This window comes from Bos indicus x Bos taurus, chromosome X, assembly GCF_003369695.1.
Source record: "Bos indicus x Bos taurus breed Angus x Brahman F1 hybrid chromosome X, Bos_hybrid_MaternalHap_v2.0, whole genome shotgun sequence".
Classification (NCBI taxonomy): Eukaryota; Metazoa; Chordata; class Mammalia; order Artiodactyla; family Bovidae; genus Bos; species Bos indicus x Bos taurus.
In genome coordinates this window covers 40,809,070-40,836,521 of record NC_040105.1, presented here as the reverse complement: position 1 = coordinate 40,836,521, position 27,452 = coordinate 40,809,070, and the positions used below count along the sequence as shown (strand labels likewise).

General features: G+C 38.5%; 1 protein-coding gene across 14 annotated transcripts in view; it reads left to right on the top strand.

Moving 5' to 3' along the window:
- The window catches only part of CASK (calcium/calmodulin dependent serine protein kinase), a 377,764-nt gene that overhangs the window by 236,456 nt on the left and 113,856 nt on the right, over window positions 1–27,452 (top strand). For all 14 annotated transcript variants that reach the window (XM_027534512.1, XM_027534509.1, XM_027534508.1 and 11 more), the window contains exons 6-9: window positions 4,035–4,137; window positions 9,900–10,075; window positions 14,760–14,882; window positions 22,537–22,620. In XM_027534512.1, the coding sequence (XP_027390313.1) occupies window positions 4,035–4,137; window positions 9,900–10,075; window positions 14,760–14,882; window positions 22,537–22,620 (486 nt within the window). The remainder of the gene's footprint in view (window positions 1–4,034; window positions 4,138–9,899; window positions 10,076–14,759; window positions 14,883–22,536; window positions 22,621–27,452) is intronic.

The following is a 27,452-nucleotide window of genomic DNA, read 5'->3' as shown; positions in this document are numbered from 1 at the left end:
GACTGGGCTTGAGGAGAGGAAACAAAAGGTAGGCCTCTCTGAGAGGTATTTGTTTACGATTGGACTTCCCTAGTGGCTCAGACAGTAAAGAATCTGCCGGTTATGCAGGAGACCCAGGTTTGATCCCTGGGTCTGGAAGATCCCCTGGAGAAGGAAATGGCAACCCACTCCAGTATTCTTGCCTGGAGAATCCCATGGACAGAGGAGTCTGGCGGGCTACAGTCCATGGAGTCACACAGAGTCAATTCAGACATGACTGAGCAACTAACATAGTTGACTTTGAAACTTCATGAACATGTTTTGTATAATTAGAACACCAAATTAAGTCAAAATCTAGTTAAAACAAATTGACCTCACTATGTAACAAACTGAAAGTATAACCACAAGGAGAATTCTTTTAAGTGACTTTAAAATAGGGTTACAGGTAAAGTATTATACAAGGAATCGCAGGCACCTTTCACTCAGATTCCCCATATGTGAACATTTTACTGGTGAAATGATGTGGTTTGTTTTAAAAGACTTCAGCAAAAATATAGTAACAATAAATGGTTGGAGATAGATAAAGCAGTAATGACAGAATGTCAATAATTGTGAAACCTGGGTGATTGGTACCTGAAGGCTTTGTTAATTTGGTTTCTCCAGTTGTAAATATTAAAAAGTTAAAGAAACTTCCTTGGCTTCACATTCTCTTCTAGCTACATCCCATTTTTCTAACCCTACTGCAGTAAAGTTTTGAAAGATATCTGAATTTACTATTTCCACATCATCTCTTCCTATTCTGTCTTGAACATAGTTCAGTGGGGATTTTTGTCTGTTATACCACCAAATGGCAACCCACTCCAGTATTCTTGCCTGTAGAACCCCATGGACGGAGGAGCCTGGCAGGCTGCAGTCCATGGGGTCACAGAGAGTCGGACACAACTGAGCGACTTCACTTTCACTTTCATACCACCAAAATCCTTCTTATCAAGGTCATTAGTGAATTTCAAGTTGCCAAATATCATGATCAATTCTCGCCTTTAATGACTTCTTAGTAGCCTTTCAGGACACCAGTGTCTTCTGATTTTCCCCCTGCTTCACTGTCCAGACATTTTGTTTCCTTTGCTAGATTGTTCTCATCTTCCTTGCCTCAAATGCTGCTGTGTACCAGGTCTCAATCCTCTGACCTCATCTTCTCTATTAGTAGTTCACTCCCTAAGTGATTTCATTCATTATCTTGGCTATAAATATTATGTACATGCTTTTGATCCCAAATTAGTCCCAGCCTTCCCTCTCCTGTCTTACATGACTTCACACTCAATTTGTGTGAAACCAAATTCTCGATCCCTCTTTCATATTTCTACTCCTATATTTCCCAAATTCAGTAAATGACATCCTCATTTTCACTCAGTTGCTCAGGACAAAAAAGCTAATTACCATACTTGACCTCTCTCTCTCTTTCACACCTCATATCCAGCAGCAGTTCTTGTCAAATTTACCTTCAGACATATCCTGAACGTGACGACTTTTTACCCTCCCAGCCTCTATCACTCTGGTCTAGTCCAGATCACCATCTTCTCTTGCCTGAACACCCACAGAAGCCTCCTACCTGGGCTCCTTTCATCCATTCTTGCGCCCTTGCCATTTCTTCTCCCCACAGCAGCTGAAGTGATCCTTTCCAAACCTAAAACTGATTTTCATGCTCTCCTGCTCAAAACTTCCCAATGGTTTCCCATCTTGCTCAGCCTAAAACCCAGAGCTCTGCCCTTGACTTCAAAACCCTAGACAATAGGGTCGTAAAAATCTCATTTCCTACCCCTCTTACCTTTGTTCATTCCTTTCCCAACACACTGGCTTCCTCACTCGTCTCCAAACATAGCAGCCCCCTTTGTGCCTCTGAGCTTTTCTCCATAGTATGCTCCACACCAAGATCTTACCTCCGTGTGACTTTCTGCCGCTTCATTCTGGTGTGTGTTCACCTATTACCCTATTAGAGAGGTCTTCTCTGACACTCCTTGTCTTAGTAAATAACAGCTCCCTGGTCTCCAAACCTGTAACACCTACTTCCTCACCAGCTTAATTTTCCCTCCTTAGCACTTAACATTACTTAACATTACTAGAGTCTTCTACTCATTTACGTATGTTGGTTTCTTTATTTTTTAAGTTTCAATTTTATGACTTATCTCACTAAAGGGTTTGTTGAGAGTGACTGAATCCACACCCTGTTGGATAAATCTCAGTATAACATTAACTTAAGCGTAAATATAGTCAACAAACTATAAAGTGTATACCCTGGGATTCCAATTTAAGCTTCTACTACTCTTTCCTAAGAAGGTAATGATGACACTGGCCGGGAGACCCTGTCTGGGTCTAGTCTGTATTTTCTTCTTCTGCGTCAGGCCCATCCTTTTCTAGGCTTGTTCATTTGCCGTGCCCCACACTAGACCTCTTATCATTGATCTCTGTTTGAACCAACTGAAAGTTTGCATTGAGAGAGAACACTCTGTCAGTTGGTTTCTGTAGAGGTTTGCCTGTCCTTCGATAGGCCCTACCAGCTACTTTGTGTCTTCCTGCAGTTTGCTCACCATCCATGTACACTTGCTTTTTCTCTCCTCTTTCTCTCACTCATACACACTCATACACACATTTATACTCAAGGGCTCATTTTTATTTGTGCTACACTCTATGGTAAAGGTCTTTAAATACCCTTGGACAAAAAATAACTTCTAAAGTATAAAAGAATCCTTCCTACTTTTGTATATCTATCATCAAACATCACTGTGGGTGTACCAGCTCAGAATTTTATTGCATGGGTCTCTTCATGCCCACTATCATGTAGGCTAAACCTGAACTAAAACTGGGTCATTTTATATCTGATCAAGTGTGGGAGAGAATAAAAAATACCTTTATCTTCCAAGCCTGAAGAGGCTTGCCTTTTTCACTAAACCCATATTTTAAGAGAAGGTCATAACATATGTAATGTTAGTCACAGAGAGGAGCATAGTATTTGAGCAGAGACCAAAGTTCCCTACAATTAAATGCCTTCCTGACACCAGCCCCAACAAGGTCCCAGAAAAAGGCAGATGCAGGAGGACTAGGTCCTATAAAGAGACTCTCACTGTAACCAAAAATCATATGATTCTTAGACAGCCCTGGTCAAGCAGCTGCTCCTCAGGGCGGGGTGGGGGAGGGGGTGGGTCTTTACCCTGGACTAGAGGCCAGCCCAGTAGTCTCCTTCCCCCCTTTTCTTTTCTCACTTCCCCTTCCCACAGAGAGGAAGGGCACATCCAGAGAAGAGACCCCAGGAAGGAAGAGCATTGAATTCCAGAAGAGAAGGGCTCAATTAGAGTCATTAAATCTTACTTGGGAGTGGAACGAATAAAGAAAAATAGGATGGTGGGAGAGGGGGCAGAGAAAGGGTCATCAACATCCCCTAAGGGCCAAGATACAGTGGTTCTGTAGATAAAGTCAGATTTCAGGAAACTTAGGTGTAAAATATACTTTTCCTTACACAAATGTAGGCTGTCACTCATTGAGAGAAAATATTGCATGAAAAGGCAGAAAACACATCTGTCTGTCTGCCTTGAACATCCATTCCTCCTGAGTGGTTCCAAGCACCACACCCTAATTTTAGAAGCAAATAATTCCTGAAAAATGTTGGATAAAACAGGTAAGTCTTTGGAGAAATCAGCCAGACATGAGAATAGACAAATAATTCAAGCATCCAAAGTAATTCCAGGAGTTTTTAAAGTATTTTACTATATGGGCTTCCCTGATGGCTCAGTGGTTAAGAATCCGCCTGCCAATGCAGGAGACACAGGTTCAATCCTTGGTCCGGGAAGATCCCCTGGAGAAGGAAATGGCAACCCACTCTAGTATTCTTGCCTGGGAAAACCTATGGACAGAGGAGCCTAACAGGCTACAGTCCATGGGGTCACAAAGAGTCAGACACGACTTAGCGACTGAACAACAAATATGGTCATGTTATTTGGCTTTGTGCAAATTGTTCATTGACAATTAATCATTTTCTTTGGTTTGTTTGTTTTTCTTTTCAGCCCCACTGTGTTCTCCTTGCCTCAAAGGAAAATTCGGCACCTGTTAAACTTGGGGGCTTTGGGGTAGCTATTCAATTAGGGGAGTCTGGACTTGTAGCTGGAGGTAAGAATGCTTTTTTAAAAAATTTCCTTCAAAACCGCATCACTTTATAGGCTGGTGTAAAGTTTTCAAACTAAATATTAGTCTATCCTCAGTGTTTCAGACCATGTTCCACCCCACCCCAAAAAAAGTGCCATAATATAGTTTTGAATTTAATAATTCTATAATCATAATTAGAATTTTAGTCTCTTAAGAATAGACTCCATCTTTTTACTCTTTGTATCCTCAACATTTAACAGGGAAGAGACCCAACATACAGAGATTAAAACAGTACTGGAAGAAGGTGATATTTGAGGCAAAGAGACTTTTAAAGTTGAACTGGCCAAATGAAGTCAAATCTAAAGTGTGTGGATTCACTTCTTTCAGGTTATATCTGTGGCTGATTTTTAATTTCACACTGCTTTCCTCTTTCCACTTGTGAAAGAGTCACACTTAGGCCATCAGTCTGTGTGTTTGGGAAGAGCAAGCAGATATGAACACAGCCTAATTTTATTATTAGCCAAAGCAAACATAACTAGAAAATTCCCATGCCAGAATAAAAAAGGAAGAAAAGTTAAAACAAACTTTCTTCACCAGTATGCAGAGGTGGATGCTAATTACAGATTCAAGTATTTGGTTTTATTTATTCCTTTCAGTAGATTCCAGCTCAGAATGCTGCCCTGTTTTTAGTTTTGTTCTTTAGTTTTGCAAATTGCTTAGTTCTCCATTCTACCAACTACCAGTCTTCTAGCCATTGCTTTCTATTTTCCATCTCCAAGTACTGCCAGCCTTCACAAAGAGGAAAAATATCAACAGAACCTTTTTAAACCTGTCATCTTTCAAGAATGCTTATATTAAATTCAAATACCTGAAAAATGATAAATATCAAAATAATAATCTTTTACACAGAATATTTCACTTCATTTCATTTACTGTTACTAAAACATCAAAGCAGTATTAACATAGGCCATCTTCTGAAAAATGAGCTATGAGTCATAGTTGTAGTCTTTAAATCATTATTTTACCACATTGCCCTCCAAAATTAAATTGTGTTTAGATTTTCTTCTAGTTTTGGGTTTTCTTCTAGTTAATCATTTCCAAGGATACAAGAAATTGCAAGTTGAGTATTGTTTTGAAAACTGATTATTTTTTCTTCTAATTCTAATGAACTAGTGAATTCAAAACCTATGAAAAGTTTGAAACTTATCATCTGTGATCAGAAGACTGACCACAGGGTCAGGGTAACAACATGCAATTTAACCATAGAATCACTGAATCAGAATTCGAAGAGGCCTTAACTTCTCCAGTCTTGTAAACTAAAGATTGAATTATCTCATAAAATTCCCTGCAAAAGACTGAGCTCTAGTTTAATTCCTCAGGTGGCAAAGAATTCACTGTGTCCCAGGACAGTTCATTCCATTTTTTAAAAGCTCCCTAACTATTGAAACATCCATCCTTGCATTAAACAGAAGTCTATCTTCCTGTAACTTCCACCCAGGAGTCCTACTTCTGGCTTTTGGAGCCACAGTGAGCAATTGTAATCGTTCCACACGATAGTCACTCAGATGCTTAAAAACTGCCATCATATCCGCCTTTTTATCCAAGTTAACTCACCTAGGTTGATTTAGCTGTCATTCCTCACATAAACTACTTCAGTCTCCTGACTGCACCAAGTACGGAGCCAAAACCGAGCACATCTCCAGGCACTTCCAACACATAGAAACTTGAAGCTATCACTGCTTTTGCTGTGGATCTTACATTCCTATTAGCCTCCCCAAATTGCATGAGCTTTTAGGACAACCCTGTTGTAACGCTGGTGGCTCATATTAATCTTGCAATCAACTACAAATCCCAAGTTGTTTTTAAACAAACATTGCTGTTTAACTCTCTCACATCCACTATTTGTACAGATCACCCCCGTGTTAAGACTACACAATTAAATAACAAATTCTGACAATTATATCCTCAAGGTTAATGGGATGATATGATATAAAATGAATTCCTTTTATATGCTGTTATATATATTGGCCATTTAGAGTGACTTTGTTTCTCTTGATTTCAATTTGCATCCTGTTAGCATTAAAGATGGTATGGACTTCATTTTACTATGTACCTTGACTGAAGGGGAAAAACAGATTCATGACTTATCCAGACATTTTTTACATGTTAATCTATTTTCCTAAAGTCCATGAATCTTTCCCATCAAGTTTGTATTTTTAAAGCTGATTTTTAACCCACAGTGTATCAGTTGTGCAAAATTTATTTTTCTCAGTCCTTATAGAGTTAAAATACTTTGTGGTGGTCAAAATACTGTCATTTCTTAAACATACCTTTGCTTGCATTACTACTTCAAGTATTACAGTGTCTTTAAAATGCAATCTAGATATATAGATAAAGGATAAATGATTTCTCTTATGAAGTTTTCATGTTTAAGACACTTCTGAAAATGTATCAGCTCATTTGCTAATATCTAAAAGAAAGCTATTTTCCTGTTAGATTGGAATCTTTGATCACTGAGTCCTCCAAATCAAAAGTAATTCTGTCCATTATATGTCCTATATAATAAAAACCATTTACATATATTTACATGTTCCCTATCTGAAACTCAGCTGTTTGGAAAACTCACTTATCCAGAATATAACTAGGAACCTAGAAAATAAATTTAATAGCAGCAAGACATTTTCTGCCCTTAATACCTGTTCATGGTTCTCTCAAGTGAACATGTGAAGACACATTCTGAGGCTGACATGCTTCCATTTTTCAGAAAGTTCTGTGGATTGGCATTCCTTCATAGCTTCCACCTGCCTTTCCCTCTGGTTAGAATGCCTTTTGTCATTTTGTGTATCTAGTTAACGAAGTATTCTTAGAAGCAGGCTGATTTTCACCATCCCAAGTTAGGTAACCCTGTTCGTTCTCTCCCATATTCCCATAGCTGTCTGGCCTACATGCCTTCATGTAGCATTTCACGTGGGGATTTGTAATTATATCAAAGACTGAGCTTTGTGAGGGCAAAGGGGGACCATGGCTTATCCCTTGTATGTCCCCAGTGGCCCTAGACCACTGTGTCTAGGACCAAGCAGGCACTTGGGAAATTTTTACTAAGTCAAAGAATCTGGTTTCTAATGAGTTTACAGTTTATAGCAAATTTTATGCAACAAATGAGGAGAAGACAAGGCTAGAGTAAGCACAGTGAAAGAAAAGAAATGAAAGCCTGATCAAAAAAAAAAAAAATATGTTGAGCAGATACCAAAAGTTGGAAAGCACAGCAGCCTTTTATACTGAAAAAATCAACCTTTATTCTCTGGGGCATGCAATGCATTTTTGGTTCTATACCAGATTTCTTTCATTGGTATCACAATAATAATTCTGAGTCATCAAGAAAAGGTTGAATTATGTGCAGCATCATATATAAAAGAAGTCAGGAAATTATAGAAAGAGAGCCATCCAAAATTCTTAAAGTAAAAAGGGGTGGGTGTGTAAAGATTCAAGTCCTAAAGTATAATGAATATGTACCTATTCAGAACAACTCCCCCTTCCCTGAGGTTCTGGGTAATAAGGTTTTATTATATTATCAAAAAAACTAACATTTAAATTTTTAAATGCACATCTGAAAGTGTCTCATATACAATGACATTTAATTTGGTTTGGTAATTTGGCTTCCCGTTCTTAGAATTCTGTGGTCAGCATCATAAAAATCAAGTGAAAAAAAAAAAAATCAAGTGACCACAAAGAAGGAAAAGTCAAGTGATCACAAACCAGGAAATTGGGGAGGTCAGTATATTTAAAGGGTAATTCCAGTCCTTTCACATTCTACCAATCTGCATGAAATAAATTTTTAAAAATCCACTCCTATAAAATCTTTCTCTTCCCTGGTGGCTCAGGTGGTAAAGAGTCCACCTGCAATGCAGGAAACCCAGGTTCAATCCCTGGGTCAGGAAGATGCCTTGGAGAAGGGAACAGCAACCCACTCCAGTGTTCTTGCCTGGAGAACTCCATTGACAGTGGAGCCTGGCGGGCTCACAGTCCATGGAGTCACCAAGAGTCAGACACGACTGAGTGACTAGCACACATGATGGTCTTTGCCCTTTTCATTTTTATGAGCAAATTCCTTAACCAAAAGACATGTATCTTCCTCAAGGATGAACACTGATTCTCCAATACCATGGTAGTCTTCAATCTAGATAAACGGAGAGAACCTCCCCCTGGTTGGCCAGAGCTGGCCATGGGGGCTCTTAACTAGTCCCAGATTGAGACCTGCATTTTGAGTTGCTTGTAAGAGTCAAGTTGCGTTTCCAAGCAGTATCCCAACCACCAGCAGGTACCTGGCTGGTGCCCTGGTATGAGTACTGTGATCTCTTACCCTGCTTCTCCCCACTTTTACCAGCTCCTGTCCATCAGACCAAGGCACATTTCCCCAAGGGCACTGCCCTGTCCCAGCTGTTCATGAAGTAGGAGGCTTAGTTCTCATCATTTCACACTTCTTTATGTTACTTGAGGAAACTAAATGGGGCAACATGAAAATAAAAATCTTTCCTTCTAACTGGTACAGAGTTTCCTCTGATCTACCATACATTTTAAATAAAAATATTTTCACTCTCTGAATGCTGAACATAATCTCCTCTGTTATGGGGGAAGGAGGGGACCCACAATTTTCAGCAAAGGAACATTCCCAGTACACAAGCTCGGACCTGTTCCCAACCATTTCCATCCTAACCAGGTTTGGCAGTCACCAACAAGACTTTATGATACAGGCTTTCTCTCTAGCTGGATTAGAAGATCTCTGAGGTCTTTTTCCAAACTCTGAACACCATTCTGAGCTCTCCATAAAATTTTGTGCAGTCTTCGAAATAAAAATGATCTTGGACTCAGGATGACGAGGTGGGGGGTGTAGGGAAGGGAGAAGAGGAGGGCACTGGGCCCGCCTAGAGCTAGAAGAGCTGTCAAATCTGGCAGGCAGTCCCCTCCCACAGGAATTTCCCTAGGATGCAAATCTTTTGTTCTACAGAAGAAAAGGGGGTGCTGCATTAAAGATGGCTACTGGTGTGCAAACAACTGCTTTCAGATTCCTTCCTGAAACCTAAGTTTGATAGGAAAAAAGAAAAACACTTTAAAGAAGATAGAAATCAAAGAGAATCAAATGGGAAGAGCCTCATGATTTTGCTTTGGTTTATGTCATATATTTGCTCTCATTCTCTTCCAATATTAATATTTGAAGGAAGCTAAAATCCTATTATAAAAAAATATCGTTAACCACTGTTAATTGCTGCAATTAATTCCTAAAATCTACTGAACAGGATTTCGGATTCAGAGTTATATTCCAAGCAAAAGTTCTCAGCATTAGGTTTAATTTCAGAATTTGTTTGGCAGTCAAAAGTAATCTTTTTGTCCACAGATATTTTCTCACTTGTTCCCCCCTCTCCCTGCCACTGTCTCTGCTCTGTATTCTTTAGTAATTATTTTCAAACATGTGAAAACAATAAAATTTAAACAACTTCTTCATGATGTAAGAAATAGGTAAATATTTACCATGCACCTTGCAGAATTCAGTAGGAAGTAGCAGTGTTAGAAGACAGAGTACCTGTCTCTCCTGGGCTCAGTATTTTCAAGAGGTGATAAATAAGTTTTTTCTTTCTGCCTTTTTTTCCCTTGATTTTATAGAGGAGGGAAGAGGTGGTAATATTTACATCGTTAAACTTGTCATTCACACTGTTATTTTCAGTTTTCAAATAGGGGGAAGCTCATTTTATGTAAACATTTTTTCCTTGATGTTGTCATTTTAAATATAGGGCGCGTTGGAACACCTCATTTTATGGCCCCAGAAGTTGTCAAGAGAGAGCCTTATGGAAAACCTGTAGATGTCTGGGGTTGTGGCGTGATCCTTTTTATCCTGCTAAGCGGTTGTTTGCCTTTTTATGGAACCAAGGAAAGATTGTTTGAAGGCATTATTAAAGGAAAATATAAGGTAATATATTATGAATGTTTTATTTTTCCATTGAGATTAAATTATTCTGAAAAAAAAAGTTTTAAGTTGTTGTCTCTCTTTGGATTGTTTATTGATGGTCAACATAGTTACCCAGTCAGAGAAAAGTTTTTTGCTTGCATCTTTGATCCACTAGCCTTGTTAGGCAACAAAGCTCTCAAGTAAATTTCAGAGTCGATCGCAGCCAAATTATCATCCAGATGACTGGCTTTAAAAAAAACCATTGCCTCATACCTCCCTTCTCATTCCCTCTGTGCTGCCTCCTGTCTGTCCCACGTATTTGGATTCTAACTCTGTGTTTAGTCCAGAAAACAGGGACCCGACTTGTCTTTGATACAATATAAAGACCGGAGACCCGACCCGATGGATGTTCCCCTTTTCCTCCACATTCTGGGCCCTCAGAGTCACAAAGCCACACGACAAGTCAAAATCTTTGACCACAAGTACATTCTAGTGAAACTGCCTGTTTGGCTAACTCAAATTCATAATAATTTGTTTGTGCCCCACTTATTTCAAATAAAATTCTAGTTCAGGGAAAGAATTTGGAATACTCCTTGGAATTTACTGTGAGAGAATGTGAGCTTTTATTTTACCCTGGGTAAGGTGTCTGTGACAGACTCGAGCCCAGATTTTAAAATATCCATTAGCTGTCTGGTGATTGAACCCATTTATTCAGGCTGAGCTGGAGCATAAACTTCTTTGGCCCTTCTTTGTGTAATTTGAGAAAAGGGCTTTATTTTTATTACTTCATTTCTAAAGTAAAATGGAAATTTCATCCAGGTAATTTTAGTAATTCTTTATCTTACTTTTAGATTTAGTGTCTATTAACCTTTATTTGTTTTTGCTCTAGCATGCATGTTATTTTATTGCATTTTATGTAGTCAGCCAGCACAGCTGAAAAATTTTCCATTTACCTTCCAGGATAAACTGAAATGCCAGTATCACAACTGCATTTCATAATGTAATTTAGAGCCATTTCGGTGTAATTTAAATATTTATATTCATCTCTGGCTACTGTGAATTGGAAACTACATGTACTGTTCCCAGACTTCTGATTAGTACATTATTACTTTCATTACTAAATAATTTAAGAAGCCATTACTGACGTCATGAGTGGCTATACCAAAAAGACCTGGGAGGCTCTTGGAAATCAGCCTGGGGTTGGTCTCACTACCCTAGCTTTTACACTGTATTGCCCCGTGCCGCCTTGTATGGCTGATGGAATGCGATACTCTGTATGGGAAGCACAGAAGAGTATGTGTCTGGATATCAAATCAGGGCAGTTTATTTTGAGGAAGTTCTCCTTCCTCCCGTTATTATTAACACATGCACTTTCTATTCAACAAAATCACTGTTTTCATTTTCGGCCACGCCTGGTAACATAAAAACCAAACACATAGGTTTATATTCATATAACACTACACTCCAAAACTGTGAGGCCCCTAAAGTATTTTTTTCTCTGTTCCTCAGTAATGTTAGAATTTTATATGGGACTTGACAAAACTTAAGGGGAAAAAATAAATGAAGGTAAAGTAATTTCAGAGTTGTGGCCTTATTCTTTAAACCGCAACTGAAGCTTGTGGAAGGAAGTCAATGAGAATGGTTTGTACTTTTTTTCCTTGTGTACCATCGGCTTATATATAAAGGTACACAGGTTTGTCTTTATTTAGATGAAGATCTATGGGAAAACTCTGTTAACAGAGAAAGACGTTTTCCATATAGGTTTTTCTGCTTCTCTTAGAGTCAGTTGACCATTGGAAATAAAATCAATCCTTTCAAGGTAAGTAAAAGTCTCAGGAAACTGCTTGTAAGTAATCATCTCCCTTCAATGCCTGGAAATTGTGAGTGGCTATCAGGAATGCACGGTTATGGCTTTCTCGTTGAATTTTGCCAAGTGAAATCACAGATACTAACATGTGAAAATAAACACAGTAATTCTATCAGTGTAATAATAATACTAGCAATAATGATAGCTAACTCATACATACCACTTACTATGTTCCAGGAACTGTTCTAAGCACTTTACTTATATTAACTCTTTTCATCCTCACAGTGACTTATGACGTAGGTACCATATAATAAAATCTCCCACCTGCCTTCTTGAGCTATAAGCATTTGCTAATAATAGAATTCTTCCTTTGTATTTGTTCAGTTGCTAACTTCCTGGTTTCCAAGGCAATGTGCTTCATTCCAACAGCTTCTTGGTATTTGATTTTGTCTATTTTTAAAGCATTGAATAGTTATCTTTGTTTAGAAAAAAATTTGGACTAGTCAAATATGTCCAAAAGTTTAACTGTTTTAAAATGTTCTATTCTTAGCATTTCAGCATAATATAGTCAGATGGATGGTGGCAGCTATACTATAATTTCTGTACCTGGGGGTTTAAAGTTAATAACATATTACTTTTACTTGGCTAACCTCACCTCTCGCTTATACTCATGGCTTTCCTTACAAAGGCGCCAGGTTTTCAGTAGCTGAGTCTGAAGTACAGATCCATCTTTACTATGTGATGACTCTATTGGGCCTTTAAAAAAAATACTATGATTGTGTCAGCATTCATTTTTAAATTTTTACTACTGAAAATTTCCAACAAAATAGTAGAGGTAATAGTATAATGAACCCACAGTTTTAATATTTATCAACATCCAGCCAATATTGTTTTATCTATATTCTACATGCTACTGTATTATTTTGGAGCAGATCTCAAAAATATTTTACCACCCTGGTGGTTCTTAACAACAACAAAAATTAAAAATCCTTGATCTCTATGAGTATTTTCAAGAAAATTTTGATGACATATTTTAAATGTAATATATTTAAAATGTCAGAGTTTATAAACTACTACTAGTCTTAAATAATTTTAACTTTTTATTCTCGTTTACTAGCTTACTTGATCTTTTAAGGTCGATAGGAGAGAATACTTTAGCTAAAATATATGCTAACATTTAATTTCAATTAATTTTTTATAAAGGACAAAAATATATTTCCCAAAGTGTATAAAAGATACAATGTCACCTTATATCACTTGTTTCTGGATATCCAATTGGTGTCTACACAGCAGGAGTTCTCAGCTGCCTCGCTTTCATATTCAAATAATTAAGACTGCTTTATAGCCCTGTTTTGTTCTCCCTTATATATTCAAGGGCTTCCCTGATGGCTCAGATGATAAAGATATACTCGACCTCCTAAATTAATATCAGCTACTCTTTTCTGCCAAAGAGAAAACCCTGGATTGGGCTCCCTCATGAAAAGGACCAGGGAGTATACTTCTCAACCTCTGCTCACTTCAGAAATCTTACGACCACTTTCAGATGGTTTCTCAACACCTTTCCTGAGGACAGATCATTCAGACATGAAAGAGAACATCATCTCCAAGATGGAAAAGAGGAAGCAAGGCTGTCTAAGCCCCATCTAATCACTCGCCTCCCTATTTCAAACTTGTCAACCGATCACAGTTTCAATAGGATGACAGTATTTCAACAGTCTCACGGCATTCACTTTTAATTAAGGGATCTGACAAGAGAAGTGACTACCGCTTAGAATTCTGCCTGTTAAGACAAAGAAGATGGAACATTTTCCACTCTCTATCTACTAGAACAAAGCCTCACATTAGCCAGAGCAAAATGTCTGACGCTAAACCTTGGCCAGATTATAATGATTCGTGTGTACTACAAGCGGTGATTTTATTTGGCTTTAAAGTGTTACGGACTTTATTCTGCATCTTTCTCCCATAGAAAGTGACATGGGTCTCTGGCCGGTTAAAGCCATGGCATTGCTTAAAGCTTCTGGCAACGGACAGCTCCTACGTGCTCAGTCAGTCAGTTTCCTGATATTAAATAGGGAGTGAGACCCTGCTCCATCTCTTCCCGCCTGTCCCCACTTGCCTTCCCAACTCCAAACCCCAAGCATTCCTTTCCATTTCTTCTGGTTCCTGGTCTCAGACATACCCCTTTTCCCAGGAGTCTTCCAACTCTTTTCCTCAGAGATCCACAGCCTTGCTCACAAGTCCTGTGTCTTAGGAACAACTCATAATTTATTTTTTTGTTTGGCTTTAGGCGACTTACCTTGTAGCTTAGTTGTCTCATCTCTAAAAGAGGAAAAAAAGTCACTTCACTAAGAATAATATACAAGTAAATTGGGTTTTTTGTAAGGCCTATAGTAATATATTTTTTCCTAAATGCTGAAAATGACATACAGTGACCAAAGTATCCTATTAATAAAAGCTGCTTGTGTGGCTTCACGGTTATTGCTAATTCCCAGTTTTAAAAACAAAATATTAAAAACACTTCTTTAAAATGTTTAAATTTTATTTTAGTCCTTTCTAGATCAAAGTATTCTCATCTCCTTAGAGTCTAGATGCTAGACTTTTTATTTTACCTGAGATAGAGCCTGGAATCGTGAACATTCTGTTCTTTAATTATTAAAAATGTTATTATATATCTAATCAGAATATGTATAAAGAATATTTACTGATGCAAATTCTCATGTGTTGAACAACAGGAAATGCATGACCTCAGTCGTCTTCTTCCTTAGAAAGCAAGTCTTTAGAATCCGATTTCTCTACTTTGCTACCTGAATCTTATTCGCATTGAAAGAATGTAGGGATATTAACAGTGAACATTAACGTCTCACTGAACCTGTGTAATTTTCCTTTCCCCCTCTTCAGATGAATCCAAGGCAGTGGAGCCATATCTCTGAAAGTGCCAAAGACCTCGTACGCCGAATGCTGATGCTGGATCCCGCCGAGAGGATCACCGTTTATGAAGCACTGAATCACCCATGGCTTAAGGTATGTGAGCTCACAGGTGGCCATCTGCACTTGGTTTGGACAGTCCAGTGACAAGGATGCATTACTCTGTAAGGTGCCCCTTTCCACCTTTTTTTTTCCTGAGCATTTTTCATTAGTTTTGTTCACCTTATTTACTGTTTCTGTGCATTCTCTGTAAACATCTAAGAGGATGTACCATTTGAGTGACATTCAGCTTCATTACAAGAGGGTACTAAAGAGGATTAAGGCAAAATCCATCCCAGAGGAAGGCTTGTTTGTTCTCTACCAACACATCTTCCAAGGATGCACAACATGAACAACAGAAGGAGCACTTAGTATGTGATATTTACAAAGCGATTATCATTGCTTTGGTTGTGACTGTATACTTTATAGCATTATTTTTATTTCAGTAGATCCTAGATACAGATTTATTTTCTTAAGAAAAAGATTTTTTAATTTTATTATTTATGGCTGTGCTGGGTGCTTCCCTGGTGGCTCAGACGGTAAGGCATCTTCCTACAATGCAGGAGACCTGGGTTCAATCTCTGGGTTGGGAAGATCCCCTGGATAATGAAATGACAACCACTCCAGTACTCTTGCCTGGAAAATCCCACGGATGGAGAAGCCTGGTAGGCTACAGTCCATGGGCTCGCAAAGAGTCAGACACGACTGAGCGACTTCACTTTCACTTGGCTCTCCATTGCTACATGCTGGCTTTCTCTAGTTGCAGCAAGAGGGGACTACTCTCTAATGTGGTGTGCAGGCTTCTCGTCACAGGGACGTCTTATGTTGTGGAGCAGGAGCTCCACGGTGTGTGGGCTTCAGTAGTTGTGGCTCACAGGCTCTAGAAAAAGCAGATTTTAAAAGTTCTTTTTATATCCCAACCTGCCAATGAAGTATCACTATTAAAGAAAATTATAACTTGGGACTTCAGTGAGATAGTACTATTTGATGAAGACATTACAGTGTTCAACAGTTCCAGGAAATTCTCACTTTACAAGTGAGAAAGCTAAGCCTCAGGTTAAAGATCTTGCCCCAAGTCACAAAAGTTGTTGATGTTGGAACCAGGATTCAGCCTACTACACCCTTCCCCTTGTACTCAGGATCCTATCCCTATCCTATGCCCTTCCCTGCATCAGCACCTTCCTATCTCTGTGGGATCTAACAAGCTACCATTTATTTTCATTATACACACACATGTTCTCCTAACCCTACAACCCGCTCCAGCCTCTGCCCCTATTCTCTACTCCCCTTGACAGCGAAACTCCTAGAAAGTGTTATTTCTACTCACTTTCCTCAGTTTCTCCCATCACTTTCTCTTGAACCCACCCTAGTCAGGGTTGCAATCCTACCAGCTCCACTAAAATAGCTCTCGTCAAGTCGTCAAAGCACCAGTGAACTTCACGTTGCTGAGTCTAGTGGTCAGATCTCATGATTCTCCCTCTTGGCATATCAGCATTTGGACATCCATACTTCTGGAACTCTGTCCTCCCTTGGTTTCAGGGCACCTCTCTCCCTGGTTTCCCTTCTTCCTCTGTGGCAGCCCCTTCCAGATCCTGCTGATTCCTCCTCACCTCCCTGCACCATCTTCACAATGGAGTGCTACAGCCCGTTGCTCTTCCGCTTCCTGTCTACACTCAGACCCTTGGAAAGTGAGAGTGAAAGTTGTTCAGTCGTGTCTGACTCTTTGTGACCCCATGGACTATACAGTCCATGGAATTCTCCAGGCCAGAATACTGGAGTGGGTAGCCATTCCCTTCTCCAGGGGATCTTCCCAACCCAGGGACCAAACCCAGGTCTCCTGCACTGCAGGTGGATTCTTTACCAGCTGAGCCACCAGGGAAGCCCCAGATCCTTGAAGACCTCATCTATTAATAGTTTTAATGGGTTCTAATGCTATCTGTACAAACTGAGTTTATACCTTTAGGCTAGACCTGTCCCCTGAAGTATTATTAATTTAGTTGACCATTTTCACTCCCTCATACCTCTCTGACTTCACCCCTTCCTACTCTCCTCTTCTCACTTTGTTCCCTCATGCCGGCCTCCTCGCTGCTCCTCAGACAGCAGGCCCACACTTGCCTCAGCGCCTGTGTTAGTCGTGCCCTTTCCCTAGAATACTATTCCCCAAGCTATCTTCATGGCTTATTCCCTCACCATCTTCAGTCTTTGCTTAGATAGCAGCTTCTTAGTGAGATCTTCCCTGACCACCCAATTTAAAATTTGAGGGAAGATATGTCCCCTGCCACCAGTATGCCTTACCCCTCTTCCCTGCCTTACTTTTTTTCCATAGCATTGGTCACCATGAGACATACTTACATTTTACTTATTTCTCTGTCTACTTCCATAAAATATAAGCTGCATACAGAGCAGGAATTTTTGTCTCTTGGTTCACTTCTGTATAGAACCTTTGAAAGTGTTTGACATGTAGTGTGTGCATGCTAAGTCACTTCAGTTGTGTCTGACTCTTTGCGACCCTATGGACTATAGCCCGCCAGGCTCCTCTGTCCATGGGATTCTCCAGGCAAGAATACTGGAGTGGGTTGCCATACCCTCCTCCAAGGGATCTTCCCCACCCAGGAATCGAACCTGTCTCTCTTATATCTCCTACATTGGCAGATGGGTTCTTTACCACTAGCGCCACCTGGGAAGCCCCTGACATTTAGTAGGTGCTCATAAATATCAGTTAATGATTTCATGAGTGAATGTATAAATGTATTCACACTACTATACCATGCTAGCTCCCCAGAAATTATGCAAAATAATAATATTTAAGTATAGGTTTATAGTGTATCTTAGCAGTGATGACATGGGATAATAGTATGATTGAACAATGTTGAGATTCCAGTAGATCTTGATTCTCCTTAAGAATATTACTTTTCACATCAGCATTCAATCCTCTGATACTCAGCTTTAGTTATTCTCGACGAGTTCCCCAGCTATAGTTATTCCTGACTTCCTCCAGAAAAGAGTGAAATACTTCCTCCAGAAGAGAGTGAAAGTGAGATACTTTCTTAGTACTTATTTTCTCCCAGAAATAAACAGTTCAGGGAACCTCCTGATTTTCCTTTGCTTTTCTCAGTTTCTTATCGTGAGGATCTTTTTTTGTTTGCAGCTAGTTTAAATGCCAAGTAACAGTGAAAATGGCAGCCATATTAGTCATTTTTAATATCCTTTGGAAAATTTGGCTTTCATTATCTTGCATATGTTGACTAATAATATTTATTTTTGGGAACTCTTATCCCTGCAATGATTATAGTTCTTTTGCCAAATAATCTGAGCTTAATAGACAACAGATTTCTGGCACCAGAAAGACAAAAGACAAAAGTGTCAGTAACTTAAATGAAAAAATTCCTGAAGACTGTTCACTACAGTGTGTTTTCTGAAGATGGAAGAATTCAATGAGAATGTTATCAAGCTGATGAGAACAGGCTTATGGCTCATGTTATATTTCAGTACTTTTCCATGTATACTTTTAAATCATTGCTGTGCATAGAAGTGGTGGTAATTTAGCAATGGCTAAAATTTAAGCTAAAGTTTAAATATGAAAAACTCCTGAGTAACTGCAATGTAAAGAAATAAAATGATGAAAATCCTTGTAGTAAGGAGTACCAAAAGTCATGACACCACTGTTTTGTGTCAAAAAAAAAAGTATTATTTCTTTGGCAAGACCACAAAAAAGTCCTATTCAATCATGACATATAAAATGAGAATTTGATTAAATAGACCAATTAATATGTGAATGTCTTGAAGTTATTAAATTATACCTGTTTAATACTTTTATCTAAATTAGTGCTGTTTGCTGTAAATATTCATTCCAACAAAAGACCAACTAAGATTGTAATTTTCTCACAGATAATTAAGCTCTTTTCACACCCTTTGTAGCCTTAATATGTAGATTCCAAGTATATTGACCATAATAAAGATGAAAAGGGTATTTATATTAGCCTAATCAATTTGAATTTTGGAATAATCAGTCAACACATCGATTAAATGTGTATTTAGCATCTCGTGTGCACAATGGATAGTGAATCAAACACTTCTTTAAATGCAAGACACATTGCTAATAACATTTTTCTGAATTCATATCACATTACTGTTAGTTTCAGGTAGGATTATTTAATCCGGAAAATATTATTTTTATTCTTTCGTCTTAGTTTTATAATGCTGTGGAGTTAATATTTACTTGTTTTGTGGTAAGAGGTACGTTAATAGACTTTTTTTAATCTTATGATTTCATCTGCTTAGAAAATATCAGGAATCATAATTTAAGCATAATTTTATTTAAAGAAAATTTTTACTGTATCATTCTCTCCCTTTTCACTTCACTGTCTGTTATCTTCTAAACTTAAGGCATGGTGAGACTGTGAAATGGAATTTCAAATGCTGTTGATATAACATAAAGACATAGAAAGATAACCTCAAAGAAGTCACACATGAGAGGCATCTCACAAGAATACGGAAGTATGGGCCCCAGAAGACTAACGGGGAGCGTGAAAAGTCACTGTCGGCCAGTGCTACCCACTAGCTAGTGGGGAGGGAGGCTGCACAGGTTAATACGACTAAAAGGGCCACATACCCAAAGTGGAAGGCACAGAGAAGGCACAGCATTATAAGTGTTCAGGGTATTCAGGGAAGGGGTCAGGAAACACTGGTATAATACAAATGTCAGCTATTTAAATAGGGTTGCAGCAGACTGAAAATTTGGCTTGAGGGAAGAATATATCTAGAATGCCAAATTTGGTACTTTAGATATTAGGGTATAGAGAGTAAAAAGCTACTCCAAGCTTTTGAGTGATGCAAAATTATATGAGCAACATGCTCATGTAATTCCTTTGGACACTGTGCACAGGTGGGTTACCTGTCAGGATACAAGCAATAGAGGCAAAAAGGTCCTATAGAAGCCGGTCTGTCCAGTCAGGAAGTGACAGGGGCCAGAACTGGGGAGTCATAGTGGGAGTGGGAAAGAAGTGTCCAAACTGAGAGCGATTAAGGAAGATTGATGAGGCTTGGTGAGTGATTGGAGATATTCAGAATTAGGAAGCCTACAGAAGGGTTAAAGCCTGTAGAGTATAAGTGTTTAAATTTAATTTATTTGAGATTTTCCTGGTTCTTAGTATGAAGAGTAATTTTGGATAGTGTGCTGGGCATTTTTAGTATTATTATGTTATGAGACTATGATTCTTCTTTAAATCTTCTATTTTGGTAGGCAGTTAACCCAGTTGGATTCAGAACACACGTCTTACCCCATTTTTACACACTATGATTCAAATGCCAGTTTCGTTTTCAATGTCTTTGCAGTACTCATCTAGTCTGTCCTTCTTGTATGCTACCCAGGGGCTCACCAAGTGTTGGTGAGGATGTTGAACAACTGGAACTCATACCTGTTGTGGGAATGTAAAATGGTACAGCCATTTTGGAAAACTATTGCACAGTTTCTTAAAAAGTTAAACATATTCTTATAAAATGACCTAGCCATTCTACTCCTACATGTTTACCTAAGAGAAATGAAACTTAGGTCCATACAGAGATTTGTACATTAATGTTCATGGCATCCTTATACCTAACAGGCAAAAACTGGAAACAGCCCAGGGTGCATCAACAGGTGAAGGGATAAAGAAGTTATGGTACATCTATTCAATAGAATGGGCTTCGCTGGTGGCTCAGACAGTAAAGAATCTGCCTGCAGTGCAGGAGACCTAGGTTCGATCCCTGGGATAGGAAGATCCCCTGGAGGAGGGCATGGCAACCCACTCCAGTATCTTTGCCTGGAGAATGCCCATGGACAGAGGAGCCTGGCGGGCTACAGTCTATGGGGTTACAAAGAGTCAGACACGACTGAGTGACTAAGCGCAGCACATTCAATGGAATACCCCCAGCAATAAAACAGAATGAACTATTGATACAGGCAACAATGTGGGTGAAGCTAAAATATTTAGGCAGAGTGAATAAAGTTGGATAATAATTAATATGTACTGTATTATCCCATTTATGTAAAATCCTAGAAGATGAAAACTGATCTAAAGTAACAGAATAGATCAGTGATTGCCTGGGGATGGGGAAGGGGGTGACAAAAGAGACACAAGAAAGAATTTGAGAGTGTTGGATGTGTCCATTATGGTTGTGGGGATGGTTTTATGTTTGTATACGTATGTCAAAACTTATCCCATCGTATATGTGCAGTTAATTGTATGCTAATTATACCCGAAAAAGTAAAACTTCTTCAGGAAGACAAACTACATTCAGAGTCTATCTCCCTTTCACTGTCTTTATTGTTTCCATCTGGTTTTATCCATCTTCATTTCCCCCCTGGATTACTACAATAACCTCCTAACTGTTCTCCATGCTTTTTTTTTTTTTTTAACTCTCTCCCCTTTCCAATCTAGTCTCAACACAACAGCTAGAGTATTCCTCTACATTGTCAGATCACGTCACTCCAGCTGCAAACCCCCCAGTTGCTCCATCTCCCACTCAACATAAAAGCCAAAGGCCCCTGGTGGCCTGCACCAGCCTTGCCACTTGTCTAGTCTGATCTACTATTTACTCCACACATGAGTCTCCTTGCTGTTTATTGATAATTTCAGGCACACTGTCTCCTTTGAAAGGCCTTTGCACGTAGTTGTTCTATCTGCCTAGGCCACTCTCCTCACCTCTTGGATGTCACGTTCTCATTTGGGTCATACTTTGACCACCCTACTTTAAATTGCAATGCACCTTTACCCTGACTTCCCTTTTGCTTTATTCCATAGCACTCTTAACATACTCTATAATTTCCCTTCTTTGTATTTTCTTATCTTCTCCCATTAAAATATGAATGACATCAGGGCCAGAATCTTTGTTAAGGTTTTGTTTACTTGTTAATCCCAAGTGCATAGAACGATGCCTGGCACATAGTAGGTACTCGAGAAATATTTCTAAAATAAGTACCTGTAGCATAAAATCTTCAAGATACATTGACAAATTAGAACCAAAGAGGGCAATAAGGAGAATGACAGGAGATTTGAAATACACATGAGAAGTTGGCAACTGGAGATGTTACCACAGAGAAGAATAGATTCACTGGGAAGCATGAACCCCCTCATAACTACTAAAGGGGTATTATATGGAAGAGGGATTGTGTTTACTCTGTGATTCCCAAAGAGAAGAGCTAGTCCAGACAAGCCACAGGTGGGCTGAATAAGAATTTTTTCACGTTCTTAAAATTGTAGTGGGCTGCCATAAAGTAATACTCTCCTACTGTATGAAGTCAAACAGAGTGATCATCCATCAGAGATTGAAGGGGATCCCACATGGAGAAATGGTTGGATTAGAATGGGCTTGATAAGTTTGTCCTAGTTTGAAGATACTGTGACTTTTCTTTTAAAATCCAGTTATTCTTGACAACTCAGAATGCTGAATTAGTTGTGAGTTAATTTCCTAAAGGCTCGTTTTACCTGACAAGATTGTGTCAACTTCATACCTTCATAATAATTATAATAAATTATTTTAGCCACATAGCCATGTATCTGAAAAATTACATGGACCATTATTTTAGCCCTTTGTTATTGATGAAGATGAAATACTATTTTACTATCAGTTTTGACCTTCATATCCAATTGGGCTTGTTGTTTATTTTAAATTTAGCTTCTTCACTTTTTTAAAGAGCTATGTGTGTTTATTATCTTTCATATTTTTTTAGGAGCGGGATCGTTATGCCTACAAGATTCATCTTCCAGAAACAGTAGAGCAACTGAGGAAATTCAATGCACGGAGGAAACTAAAGGTAAATTAAATCAGCAAAAAGCCAGACAGAGGCATTTGCTGATATTTGTATTCTTTTTCAGTGCCCATAAATATTATACTGCTGTTGGCTGTAGTTTTCTTACAGCCAAATTCTCAATGCCAAAATTTACCAGTATTTCAGTAAGATTTGGGTTTTTTTTAAATAATGTAAGGTAATATCTAAGTAAATCCCAGCAATAAGTTATAATAAATGGAAGATGAATCACATTTTAGAGTTATATTATCTTTAAAAATTCATAGCAGAGATATAATTACTTTAAAAATAGGAACTTGCTATTATCCACTATTGTTGAATTTTAATCTAGGCCACATTTTCTCAAACTTAAATATTTTGACAGAAAACATAAGTTTAGTTCAATGGAAACAACACAAAATTAGAATTGGAACTAGGATTGAACAACCATCAAAAAGCAGTAAAAATCCCCACAACCTTGGTCTACTAGAAAATATTTCCAGATCACTTTTCTCGCTTTTTCTTTATTCTTCCTAGGATACCTTTCTCCCATTTACCATACTCCCTATCCTCCAAACCACTGGAAAAGAAAAAAAGCACTATTACTTCATTTGGACAGCCCATTTGACTTTAAAAGGTTTTTGAGGTTTTTGAAAAAGACCCAGAATAAGATAATGGAATCTTTACAGCACTGGACAAAAATCTTAAGGGACAGCATTTCCCTCCTCCCTGCAACAAAGGAAACGATTATATTATGGTCTTAAAATTAACTCAGGTTTGACTTACTTTGATTTCTATTAAAAAACTTAACTCTGTTCTCTAAGTGGTTGATTAGATAAGAGTCCTCCTTAGCCATGTGACTCCTGAAAGCTGTAAAACTTTTCTTCATAACTATTTTCAGATACATCATAAGTTGCAATAATATTTATTCATTCACTAGTAGTTGACCCTTGAAATATGTTGTGAATGATTGCCTTCAACTCTAGATTTATAAGAATGTTTTTATGAATTTTTGGAAAACTATGTAAGCCACAATATTATCACACAGAGCCGAACTGGCCAACATATTAGCCACTAGCCACACGTAATTGTTAAAATCTAAGTGAAGTAAAAGGATTATTTTTTAATACTTATTTTTTATTTGGCTGCATCGGGTCTTGGTTGCAGCACACAGGCTTCTCTCCAGCTGTGGTACGTGGGCTCAGTAGTTGTGGCGTGCAGACTTAGTTGCCCCGCAGCATGTGGATTGAACCTCCGTCCCCTGAATTGGCAGGCAGTTTCTTAACCACTAGACCACCAAGGAAGTCCCCTAAATTAGTTAAAATTATTAATTTGTTGTTGTTCAGTCACTCAGTCATGTCTGACTCATTGTGACCCCATGCCAGGCTTCCCTGTCCTTCACTATCTCCCAGAGTTTGCTCAAACTCATGTCCACTGAGTCAGTGATGCCATCCAACCATCTCGTCCTCTCCAACTATCTTGTTCTCTGTAATCCCTTTCTCCTCCTGCCCTCAATCTTTCCCAGCATCAGGGTCTTTTCCAGTGAGGCGGCTCTTCAAATCAGGTGGCCAAAGTATTGGAGTTTCAGCTTCAGCATCAGTCCTTCCAGTGAATACTCAGGGTTGGTTTCATTTCGGATTGACTGGTTTAATCTCCTTGCTGTCCAAGGGAGACATTAATCATTACATTATTTAAATTATTAATAAATAAAAGATCTGTTCCTCAGTCACACTAGAACATTCCAAGCGTTCAATAGCCTAGTGGTGCCGTATCAGATAATGCAAGTATAGCCTGTTTCCATCACTGCAGAAAGTTCTACTGGAGAGTACAATTGTAGAGTAAGGGCAATTCTAACATGTCACTGTTGGGGTTTATTATTCCCAGTTAGCCTTTCTCCTAGGTGATTTTGCAGTCAGGAGGTTCAGACTGGCTCTTCTCTATTTACTTTAAAAATCCTCGGCAGAAAAATAATTATTGATAACATGCTGTTATTGAGATGGTGCCCAAAGAAGTTTCCCAAGACTCTGGGGTTTTGTTTGTTTGCTTGCTTTACTATACACCTGAACCAGTGCAGGCTACAAAAGAAAAAAAAAATCGTAGCCAAAGTGAAATTTGGTCAGCCATTTTCTAAATTAGTTTCTTTCCCAAAGAAGCTATTAACTATACCTCTGTCTCAAGTCTTTCCTGAAGTCTTTTTAACTCTGATGTTGCTTTGGCCTATGTGATATTACCCTGTCTGAGACTGAACCTCTCATTGCCCAAGTACAAGCCTTTTACCGCAGGGCTCAGGCTTGCCTCATCACAAGAAATACATGCTGTATTTCTCCCAGTGCCACAGAATCGGACTTGGGCCTAAAATAGCCAAAGTGGTGACTAAGATTCATTTGGACAGGAGCAAGCTGTCACAGCAGAGAGGGGTCATGTGAATTTACCACATCCCTTTGCAGGCCTATTTAAAATTTTAAGACCCACCAAACAACCTAGAATTAGGAACATCAGCAGACTTGTCATTGAGGTTTTTTCAGCTTCTGGTAAAGCTGCATCCCATTCAGTGATTCAGTCACCCTGGTTAAAGCTGGTTATACCTACTCTCCTCAAAAAACTCTTTCTCATTCTGCCACTTCTAGGAGCTTCTACAACAAAGATTGCAACTTTCCTGGCTTTCAGAGCCCACCGCCCAATTTATTTTCACAAGTGAACAGCTAGGTACCCATCCTTCTACTCAGACACTATTTTTAAGCTCATCAAATGGTGGAAACAACCTAATTATTATGATTCCCTTTGAAGTGATTAAAAGGGAAGTTCACAGAAAGCAGTAGAAAATTGATTTTGTAATTAAGTCAGAGGTAGGAAATTTTGTAGCAAGAAGAAAGAGGAGTACAGCATTCAGAGAAAGAATGGCCTCTAGAGCTACATTGCCTGAGGTGAATCCTGACTGACACTAGCTGTGTAACCTTGAACGAGTTATTTCAATTCTCTGTGCCTCAGTTTCCTTATCTATAAAATGGGGATGATGGTGATAATAGCTAACTCATAGGGTTGTAAGGATTTAATGAATTAATATATTATTAGCGGTTAGAATAGTACCTGTCAGTCATAAGTTCTCCATAGATAACCATTTTCTATTAATATTTTATTGTTATTTTCATTATTATTTTAGTATTTATTTAATATGCTTGATTTGATCTCTATAAACAGCTGTAATTCCTAAATGGGATGGACTGCTTAGTGGGTATAGACTACTTAATGGGTTTGGGATGAAACAGGAATGGTCATCGCACAACATTGTGGCTGTACTAATTGGCACTGAATTGTACACTTTAAAAGGGTTAGTTTTATGTTATGTGAATTTATGCAGATATTCTTCTTAAATACTGGTTTTCACTTTTGCACACTTGAGAGATGTGACACATTTCGCATACTAACAGTAACTCACTGCACCACTCAACTCACCCAAGACACTGACCATCCCTCTCTCAGCCCCAGGCATGCAAGAGGTTGGAGGGGCATGCGTTGTTTTGAAAAAGCCTCATGGGTGATTCTGATCTCAAAAAGTTTACTTTATTGAGAGTCATTACTCTGAAGCACAAACTTGTAATGGGTCTACAAAATTCCATCATACGTACACATCATAATTTATTAACCAGCTATTGGACGTGGGCATTACTTCCAGTTTTCCATGGCCATAAATACTATTGCATTGGCTCTATTTTTATTACTAAATCTTTGTACACTTCTGATTATATTGTTAGGATAAGTTTGCTACTGAAATTGTTGGCATCAGAATGTGTACATGTATTTAATAAGATATTTGATCTCTATAAATAATTCACCTTCCAAAAGGCTTATACCTGTTTGAATAAATTCTAATGTATTTTTGGTAGTGAGTTTATTATATTTGCAATTAAACTTTTTTCCCATTCTGAAAATTTTATGGAACTGTTTTATGCCAGAATGTAAAACATTATTCATTTTACTCTGCTGAAATTTCAAGACTATCGCTCATTATTGGTTATAATAATGTCAACACTCAGCAATCAGAAATTGTTCCTTTCCACATTTATACATTCATTTTGGCATTTAACCTGTTCAGCAGCCTACAGGATACAACAAATCCCTGATGAGAAGATTATTTGGACAATTATAAAGCATTAACATCATTTTCAGACTATCGTCTGAACTGTAGGTTTTAAATGTTTATAGAACCCTGCATGTCATTTGAATTATCACCCATTTATTTTTACTTTCCTTTCTTTCATTATTTTATTTTATATCTGTGAATGATAATGGAAAAACTCTTTTCCCCATTTTGGTTATCAGACCTTTCATATGTTGAATTTTTCCCCTCCTTTTATTTCATACCAAGCTCTAGAATCTTTTTTTTTTAATTGGAATAGAGTTGATTTACAAGTTGTGTTAGTTTCTACTGTACAGCAAAGTGAATCATGTGTACATATACATATATCCCTTCTTTTCTGGATTTCCTTCCATTTAGAACACCACAGCTGAGCTCTATTAAACTGAGCTTAATACTTCAGTTTTTTTAAATCCTCTAGAAGCAGTGCTTCTTATATAAACTACATAGTCCTGAGCACGGGACTGCTGCTGCTGCTGCTAAGTCGCTTCAGTCATGTCTGACTCTGTGCGACCCCACGGACGGCAGCCCACCAGGCTCTGCCGTCCCTGGGATTCTCCAGGCAAGAACACTGGAGTGGGTTGCCATGTCCTTCTCCAATACATGAAAGTGAAAAGTGAAAGTGAAGTCGCTCAGTAAGTGTCCAACTCTTCTTGACCCCATGGACTGCAGCCTACCAGGCTCCTCCGTCCATGGGATTTTCCAGGCAAGAGTACTAGATATG